Consider the following 9,956-nt stretch of genomic DNA (forward strand, 5'->3'; position numbering starts at 1 on the left):
TAGATGACATCACCGAAGTCGAGGGTCTGTAGGATGGTCAGTTTTACGAGGGTATGTTGGGCAGCATGAGTGAAGGATGCTTTGTTGCGATATAGGAAGCCAATTCTAGATTTAAGTTTGGATTGGAGATGCTTAACGTGAGTCTGGAAGGAGAGTTTACAGTCAAACCATTATGCTGGACGGGCGAGCAGGTGCGGGCAGTGATCGGTTGAATAGCCTTGGCCAGGTCGATGAATATGGCTGCACAGTAATGTTTCTTATCGATGGAGGTTATGATGTCGTTTAGGACCTTGAGCGTGGCTGATCTCTGAAACCCATGACCAGCTCTGAAACCATATATTCAGCCATGAAATAATGCTGCTTCAGTAGAAGGGTCAGATGAAAGGAAGAGATGGCAGGCTAATTTAAACCCAAAAAGCATTGTTACTTTTCAAAAACTGAAGAAAGGACTCCAGATCACATCTTTATGTACTTTACCCCAGCAGCATGTTGGTGTCTCTCACCACAGTTTGTATGCTTGCATGCCATGTCTGGTAGCAGTGCGTGGGTCAGCCATTTGTTTAACCACACCCGCCGTCAACTGCTAATTTCAAAACATTTAATATGAATTGTAATTTGTAAAATATCATAAGATATTGGTGATGGACATCCACAAATGAATACATACCATACAAAACGTAGCATATCATAATACATGGAGTGTCTCGGATTTACATACAGAATAATATGAATACGAAATGCTCTGAGACGAGGTTGCAGCAATCTGATGCCCCCCATATGGTCACTGTAAAAGTAACGTGCAGTGTGTCAGATTTGTAAGAGGAAATACAATATCCCCCCACCTCATAGATAAACAAATGCACAGTGATTGGCTTTGATTTGAGGAATCGATTTGTACATTCAATAACCATGGTGATGTCCTCGCCTCAGAGGCTTCAACTGCTCCTGAAATCAATGATTCACTACACACACCGCTTTTGAAAAAGGACCCAACATGTCTCCACAGTAATAATCTTGATGTAAGGGGCTACGCTAACACAAGGTAGTACCGCCTGGTTGTGCATTTGACGTCATGGAGATACCTTCGAACGGTCACCCTGTCCAACAAACAACACTGTAAAGGTGTAGCTAGACACTACTCGACAGGTGTGTACATCGTAGTTTACAAGGTGGCGAGCCAAGAATTTCACCAGAATTTGTGGTTGTAATTTTTGGATTACCATGCGTGCAGATGAGTTAATTAATTGAGATGTACATGAGTTACCTGCTGGATAAAGAAACCGGAATGTACTCAAATTCCATGAGACGCCAGACTCAGAACTTCACCAGTTATCATCACGTCACGGGCATCAGTGACCCGCATGCCCAGACGACAAGTCTGTGGAACCCCGTTTACGAAGCCCCGCTGGAGCAGTGGTCACATTATGGCCCCAGCGCGGGTTTCCCCGGTTCCAACCCTGTTATGGAACAGATACGTGACAGGTCCACTGAACTGACTTCCATCTCGCCTGCCGGTCCCGGAATCACTGAACTGACTTCCATCTCGCCTGCCGGTCCCGGAATCACTGAACTGACTTCCATCTCGCCTGCCGGTCCCGGAATCACTGAACTGACTTCCATCTCGCCTGCCGGTCCCGGAATCACTGAACTGACTTCCATCTCGCCTGCCGGTCCCGGAATCACTGAACTGACTTCCATCTCGCCTGCCGGTCCCGGAATCACTGAACTGACTTCCATCTCGCCTGCCGGTCCCGGAATCACTGAACTGACTTCCATCTCGCCTGCCGGTCCCGGAATTCTCCCGTCTCTCGATTCACATACCAGGCAGTACTCTCCAGACTCACAGAGAAGAAACTCGTACACTGGGATCAGACGAAATGTACATTCATCCAGCACTGGTAACATCCCCAAATCCCATTTGCTTTGAGCATATCACATACGGCTTGATTTGAATTTCCCTTTTAGTAATAATATAGGGTAGCTGTGGGTTTAAAGTAAATTCAGCATTTTCATTTACCATTTGATTGAGCATTTTTCTCTGATAATTTACATTTCATAATCTTAATATGAAAGTTCTTGGGGCTAACAGTTGCTTCTGGTACCAGCCCTAGGTAAAATGTGTTTTCTATAGGATATTCGGGTTTCTCTCGTAAATAGCTAATGAACCAAGAAAGCCATGACTATGAAGATTATTTATTTTTTAAACGTCACCTTTATTTAACTAGGCAAGTCAGTTAAGAACAAGTTCGTATTCACATTGACAGCCTACCCCAGCCAAACTCACAACGCTGTGCCAATTGTGCACCACACTACAGGACCCCTAATCACAGCCGGATGTGATGCAGCTTGGATTTGAACCATGGACTGCAGTGACGCCTCTTGCACTGAGACACAATGCCTTAGACCGCTGCGCCACTCAGGAACCAGGGGAGGATGGAGAAAAATCTAAATTTTTTCAAATATATATATTTTTAATGAATAATAACATTTCTGATTTCAATCTTCAATAGCTCTTAGACAAAGTGGTCCATGAGTATGAAAATTATATATTCTGAATAAGGGGTGGAATGTAATTCCTTTTTGTTTTTTGATAAATCCATTTCATTCATGGCATGCTTTGTGTAAGAGCTATTGAAGATTGAAATACAAAATATTATTATTTATATCAAATAAAAAATGTACAAAGTGTGGATTTTTCTGCATCCACGCCTGGATCAGAATTTACCATCTTCATAGTCATGGCATGCTTGGTTCAATAACTATTGATGAGACAAAACCAAATATCCACTAAATATCTAAAACCAACTTTACCTGGGTATTGCCTGCAGAGATTAGTGCCTGTTGAAGACCAGAGTATGTACTTTAGCCTATTCCTTCATTATTGACCCACACAATCTTGCATGGATTTATCTCATGCAATAGCCTGGCCTCAGAGCAATACGTAATATATTTTTTTTTAAAAATCTGACCGTGATTCCATTCATAACGTAACCTAATGTAATGTAAAATGTACTAAATGGAGTGCTACAGATTTGAGTACAGAATTATACGAAATGCTCTGAGACGACGTTGCATGCAAATGTTTACACAGTTGATAAGAAATGGTTCCACTGAACTCATAGAGCAATGTAAACACATATAGAATATGTTAATTTTGTAACAGCATTTAATTTACAAAGGAAATCCTCTGATACAGTAGTCTATCTATCGTTGAACAGAACTATAACAGTTTGTTGATTTACCAACATCTCGTAGAGTAGAACACCTATTAGACAAATAGCCATTGTGTTGAGCCGATGACAGTACTCAATGGCAGACGTCAGGTTTTGAGTTTTGACTAGTTGTACAGGACACAGGACAAGCATTGTTGACACACTGACGACGGAATACATATTCACACACGTCCCAGAACCGATACAAAACGTCACACATATCCATTTAACAGAACCTTTTCACCTATTCCCTTGGTTGGTGAAAGATTTGAGTGAAAAGCTAACAGCCGAGGACAGGGAGTCTGTGACCTGTGGTTCCCACCCTCTCTGTCCCCTATGGGGGTGACAGGCTGGGCAGGTAAGGCTGACAGCCAGGGGTTTGTCTGGTTATCTCAGGACCAACCCTCCTCTCCAGGAAACTTTCCTGGTCTTATCTCAACCCTCCTCGCCCTGCTGCAATCAATGTACTTCACACCGTGCCGTCAAGACTTCCCCTGTGGATCAATACCATCTCCCTGACTCATTCATCCCTGGCACTGTGTGTGTTTGGGAGGGATGTGTGTGTGTGTACGCACGCAAGTGTGAATGAATGGCTAGCTATGTAAACACCTATGTTAACAGCTCTCACAGTGATAAGAACCACCACAGTGATGTTTTGTGGTCTCTTACACGGAGGTTATGATTAACATGATTAATAGGGTAGTTGAAGCTTTCACGGGCGCCAGGGAGATTTCAACCGTCCCGGTGTGCGACTACACGTCACCATCAGCAATTTCAGCAGTCTATGGTGACACTGTTCACACATTGTACAGCCTTAGTCATGGAAACATATTCACACTGTCATTGGAGGCTTTATGCTTAGCTAGAAATGTTATGGGATGTTTTAGCCAATTCCTTCCAGAGTTGTCATACAGTTTTTGTATTTCTGATCACCTCATACTATATAAATTTAATCCAACCTCTGAAACGTTGAGTTATTTAGGTGACTTTTGTTATAATTTAATTGTTTTATCAAGGCATATTAAGGTAATTTGTTTATAAATCAACTTCTGGCTGACAACCCTGCTTCAATTCAGTTGGCCTCGGATGACTCTTGGGTATGGGGTTATCTAAAAGCCATGGGAGGGTCGGGAGTCCCGCCTTAACGCTCATTCGCTGATTGGCCTGACCGTCAGTTTGTGACAATACGGTTTATCACAGGCATACAAGTCGCATAGCACTGCAAAACTGAGTGTACTGCAGCGATACAACATAGTCCCGTCGCTGTACAACAAACAGAAAGGGATTTATATTCAAATAAAAACAACTTGATGTGAAACAAAATCACTTTGTGTTCATCACAAACTTTATATTAGATGTAAGCTGAGAGCTTGACGAAACAATGAATGAGTGTACCAGGAAATGAGTTGAATTTTCCCTGACCACTACAGTAGTTATATAAAAGATGATTACAGTAATAAGACAGCTGAAATCTTATAGCATCTCAATTGTAAAGTTGATGGTGAGTATATGTAGATTAGAAGAAAATCAAGCCCTATTCCCCTATTTCTCAGGAATACATTGTTCATAGTATATTAAATAAATAATCTACGGTGTACTATTTTTCTTACTACTATGGCAGTAAAAAGTGCATACAAATCATAGATAAATACTAAATACTAAACAAAAAGCAAGATATCAGGGCTTTCTCAGGTATAGGGCATGACCTGGTACTGTTCATGGTCCTCTCATGAAGATATGTTTTATACGGCCATCCACTTAACATTAAAGTTCAACAGGTTTTAAATGTCAACATATTGTTTGTGATTAAAAAAAAAGCATGTTATCAGTTATTATAATGTATTGTTGTGTGGTTGTAACATTGTCATTCTTGTGTCCAGGAGGGAAGACACGCACCAAGGACAAGTACAGGGTGGGGTACACAGACCAGCAGCGCCTGGAGCTAGAGAAGGAGTTCCAGTCCAGTAGATACATCACCATCAGGAGGAAGACAGAACTTTCACTGGGCCTCAACCTCTCAGAGAGACAGGTGGGTCAGAGAGGCAGAACTGGGCCTGGGCCTCAACCTCTCAGAGAGACAGGTGGGTCAGAGAGGCAGAACTGGGCCTGGGCCTCAACCTCTCAGAGAGACAGGTGGGTCAGAGAGGCAGAACTGGGCCTGGGCCTCAACCTCTCAGAGAGACAGGTGGGTCAGAGAGGCAGAACTGGGCCTGGGCCTCAACCTCTCAGAGAGACAGGTGGGTCAGAGAGGCAGAACTGGGCCTGGGCCTCAACCTCTCAGAGAGACAGGTGGGTCAGAGAGGCAGAACTGGGCTTGGGCCTCAACCTCTCAGAGAGACAGGTGGGTCAGAGAGACAGAACTGGCCCTGGGCCTCAGCCTCTCAGAGAGACAGGCGGGTCAGAGAGGCAGAACTGGGCCTGGGCCTCAACCTCTCAGAGAGACAGGTGGGTCAGAGAGGCAGAACTGGGCCTGGGCCTCAGCCTCTCAGAGAGACAGGTGGGTCAGAGAGACAGAACTGGCCCTGGGCCTCAGCCTCTCAGAGAGACAGGCGGGTCAGAGAGGCAGAACTGGCCCTGGGACTCAGCCTCTCAGAGAGACAGGTGGATCAGAGAGACAGAACTGGCCCTGGGACTCAGCCTCTCAGAGAGACAGGTGGGTCAGAGAGGCAGAACTGGCCCTGGGCCTCAGCCTCTCAGAGAGACAGGCGGGTCAGAGAGGCAGAACTGGGCCTGGGCCTCAGCCTCTCAGAGAGACAGGTGGATCAGAGAGACAGAACTGGCCCTGGGCCTCAGCCTCTCAGAGAGACAGGCGGGTCAGAGAGGCAGAACTGGGCCTGGGCCTCAGCCTCTCAGAAAGACAGGTGGATCAGAGAGACAGAACTGGCCCTGGGCCTCAGCCTCTCAGAGAGACAGGTGGGTCAGAGAGGCAGAACTGGGCCTGGGCCTCAACCTCTCAGAGAGACAGGTGGATCAGAGAGACAGAACTGGCCCTGGGACTCAGCCTCTCAGAGAGACAGGTGGGTCAGAGAGGCAGAACTGGGCCTGGGCCTCAGCCTCTCAGAGAGACAGGTGGGTCAGAGAGGCAGAACTGGGCCTGGGCCTCAACCTCTCAGAGAGACAGGTGGGTCAGAGAGGCAGAACTGGGCCTGGGCCTCAGCCTCTCAGAGAGACAGGTGGGTCAGAGAGACAGAACTGGGCCTGGGCCTCAACCTCTCAGAGAGACAGGTGGGTCAGAGAGGCAGAACTGGGCCTGGGCCTCAGCCTCTCAGAGAGACAGGTGGGTCAGAGAGGCAGAACTGGGCCTGGGCCTCAACCTCTCAGAGAGACAGGTGGGTCAGAGAGGCAGAACTGGGCCTGGGCCTCAGCCTCTCAGAGAGACAGGTGGGTCAGAGAGACAGAACTGGCCCTGGGCCTCAGCCTCTCAGAGAGACAGGTGGGTCAGAGAGACAGAACTGGCCCTGGGCCTCAACCTCTCAGAGAGACAGGTGGATCAGAGAGACAGAACTGGCCCTGGGACTCAGCCTCTCAGAGAGACAGGTGGATCAGAGGGACAGAACTGGCCCTGGGCCTCAACCTCTCAGAGAGACAGGTGGGTCAGAGAGACAGAACCTGGCCCTGGGCCTCAGCCTCTCAGAGAGACAGGTGGATCAGAGAGACAGAACTGGCCCTGGGACTCAGCCTCTCAGAGAGACAGGTAGGTGGATCAGAGAGACAGAACTGGCCCTGGGCCTCAACCTCTCAGAGAGACAGGTGGGTCAGAGAGACAGAACTGGCCCTGGGCCTCAGCCTCTCAGAGAGACAGGTGGATCAGAGAGACAGAACTGGCCCTGGGACTCAGCCTCTCAGAGAGACAGGCGGGTCAGAGAGGCAGAACTGGCCCTGGGACTCAGCCTCTCAGAGAGACAGGTGGGTCAGAGAGGCAGAACTGGGCCTGGGCCTCAACCTCTCAGAGAGACAGGTGGGTCAGAGAGGCAGAACTGGGCCTGGGCCTCAACCTCTCAGAGAGACAGGTGGGTCAGAGAGACAGAACTGGCCCTGGGCCTCAGCCTCTCAGAGAGACAGGTGGGTCAGAGAGGCAGAACTGGGCCTGGGCCTCAACCTCTCAGAGAGACAGGTGGGTCAGAGAGGCAGAACTGGGCCTGGGCCTCAGCCTCTCAGAGAGACAGGTGGGTCAGAGAGACAGAACTGGCCCTGGGCCTCAGCCTCTCAGAGAGACAGGCGGGTCAGAGAGGCAGAACTGGCCCTGGGCCTCAGCCTCTCAGAGAGACAGGTGGATCAGAGAGACAGAACTGGCCCTGGGACTCAGCCTCTCAGAGAGACAGGCGGGTCAGAGAGGCAGAACTGGCCCTGGGACTCAGCCTCTCAGAGAGACAGGTGGGTCAGAGAGGCAGAACTGGGCCTGGGCCTCAACCTCTCAGAGAGACAGGTGGGTCAGAGAGACAGAACTGGCCCTGGGCCTCAGCCTCTCAGAGAGACAGGCGGGTCAGAGAGGCAGAACTGGGCCTGGGCCTCAACCTCTCAGAGAGACAGGTGGGTCAGAGAGACAGAACTGGCCCTGGGCCTCAGCCTCTCAGAGAGACAGGTGGATCAGAGAGACAGAACTGGCCCTGGGACTCAGCCTCTCAGAGAGACAGGTGGGTCAGAGAGGCAGAACTGGCCCTGGGCCTCAGCCTCTCAGAGAGACAGGCGGGTCAGAGAGGCAGAACTGGGCCTGGGCCTCAGCCTCTCAGAGAGACAGGTGGATCAGAGAGACAGAACTGGCCCTGGGCCTCAGCCTCTCAGAGAGACAGGCGGGTCAGAGAGGCAGAACTGGGCCTGGGCCTCAGCCTCTCAGAAAGACAGGTGGATCAGAGATACAGAACTGGCCCTGGGCCTCAGCCTCTCAGAGAGACAGGTGGGTCAGAGAGGCAGAACTGGGCCTGGGCCTCAACCTCTCAGAGAGACAGGTGGATCAGAGAGACAGAACTGGCCCTGGGACTCAGCCTCTCAGAGAGACAGGTGGTTCAGAGAGGCAGAACTGGGCCTGGGCCTCAACCTCTCAGAGAGACAGGTGGGTCAGAGAGGCAGAACTGGGCCTGGGCCTCAGCCTCTCAGAGAGACAGGTGGGTCAGAGAGACAGAACTGGGCCTGGGCCTCAACCTCTCAGAGAGACAGGTGGGTCAGAGAGGCAGAACTGGGCCTGGGCCTCAGCCTCTCAGAGAGACAGGTGGGTCAGAGAGGCAGAACTGGGCCTGGGCCTCAACCTCTCAGAGAGACAGGTGGGTCAGAGAGGCAGAACTGGGCCTGGGCCTCAGCCTCTCAGAGAGACAGGTGGGTCAGAGAGACAGAACTGGCCCTGGGCCTCAGCCTCTCAGAGAGACAGGTGGGTTAGAGAGACAGAACTGGCCCTGGGCCTCAACCTCTCAGAGAGACAGGTGGATCAGAGAGACAGAACTGGCCCTGGGACTCAGCCTCTCAGAGAGACAGGTGGATCAGAGGGACAGAACTGGCCCTGGGCCTCAACCTCTCAGAGAGACAGGTGGGTCAGAGAGACAGAACCTGGCCCTGGGCCTCAGCCTCTCAGAGAGACAGGTGGATCAGAGAGACAGAACTGGCCCTGGGACTCAGCCTCTCAGAGAGACAGGTAGGTGGATCAGAGAGACAGAACTGGCCCTGGGCCTCAACCTCTCAGAGAGACAGGTGGGTCAGAGAGACAGAACTGGCCCTGGGCCTCAGCCTCTCAGAGAGACAGGTGGATCAGAGAGACAGAACTGGCCCTGGGACTCAGCCTCTCAGAGAGACAGGTAGGTGGCAGAGAGACAGAACTGGCCCTGGGACTCAGCCTCTCAGAGAGACAGGTGGGTCAGAGAGACAGAACTGACCCTGGGCCTCAGCCTCTCAGAGAGACAGGTGGATCAGAGAGACAGAACTGGCCCTGGGACTCAGCCTCTCAGAGAGACAGACATGCGTGTGAGAGAGACAAGTATGTCAGAGCGACAGATGAGAAAAACAGGCATGTCTCTGAGATCCATGTGGGTCACTGAGGATCAATTACTTAGAATTATTTAGAATTCCAATCAGTTTCAGAATTTCTTGTTTGGATCGCAGGTGAGTTTCAGAACTACAGGTGTATTATCAGTGCATAGGAACCTCACCTCACACTGTAGGTACATTCTTATCATTCACTGACATCATCACAACAGGTGAAGATCTGGTTCAAGAACAGGAGAGCCAAGGAGAGGAAGATAACCAAGAAGAAGATCCAGCTGTCCCAGCAGGCTTCTACGACCACTCCCACCCTGACCCCTCCCATCCTGGCTGACCCCAGCAATGGTTCCATGGCAACCAGCTCCAGCAGCTTGTTGTCAGAGACGATATCAACGACTATTAAAGAGGAGTACTGAGGAGTTCCTTTACCGTAGACAAACTGTACAACACTGGAATAAACATATCAGACTGGTATTCCCATGACAAACACTACGTAAGATGTAATGGACCTCAATTATGTGATGAAAATACTATTACATGCATCTGTCACTACACACCTGTAATATAATACTACTTTTTGTGTTTTGATATAGGCATAATTGTCTTGACTCCCAAGTGGCGCAGTGGTCTAAGGCACTGTATCTCAGTGCAAGAGGTTTCACTGCAATACCTGGTTCAAATCCCAGCTACATAACATCTGGCTGTGATTGGGAGTCCCATAGGTTGGTGTGTGTATTGGCCCTGTGTTGTCTGGGGTAGGCTGTTGTTGTAAAGAAG

At 49.6% G+C, this 9,956-nt stretch overlaps 1 protein-coding gene across 1 annotated transcript; it reads left to right on the forward strand.

Moving 5' to 3' along the window:
• The first annotated feature begins 1,249 nt into the window (after window positions 1–1,249).
• LOC118363956 (homeobox protein CDX-1-like) lies at window positions 1,250–9,595 on the forward strand. Its single transcript, XM_052487002.1, has 3 exons — window positions 1,250–1,898; window positions 5,093–5,241; window positions 9,395–9,595. The coding sequence occupies exons 1-3, from the start codon at window positions 1,250–1,252 to the stop codon at window positions 9,593–9,595; spliced, it is 999 nt and encodes a 332-aa protein (XP_052342962.1).
• Window positions 9,596–9,956: the final 361 nt, after the last annotated feature.

Source organism: Oncorhynchus keta, chromosome 30, assembly GCF_023373465.1.
Source record: "Oncorhynchus keta strain PuntledgeMale-10-30-2019 chromosome 30, Oket_V2, whole genome shotgun sequence".
Lineage (NCBI taxonomy): Eukaryota > Metazoa > Chordata > Actinopteri > Salmoniformes > Salmonidae > Oncorhynchus > Oncorhynchus keta.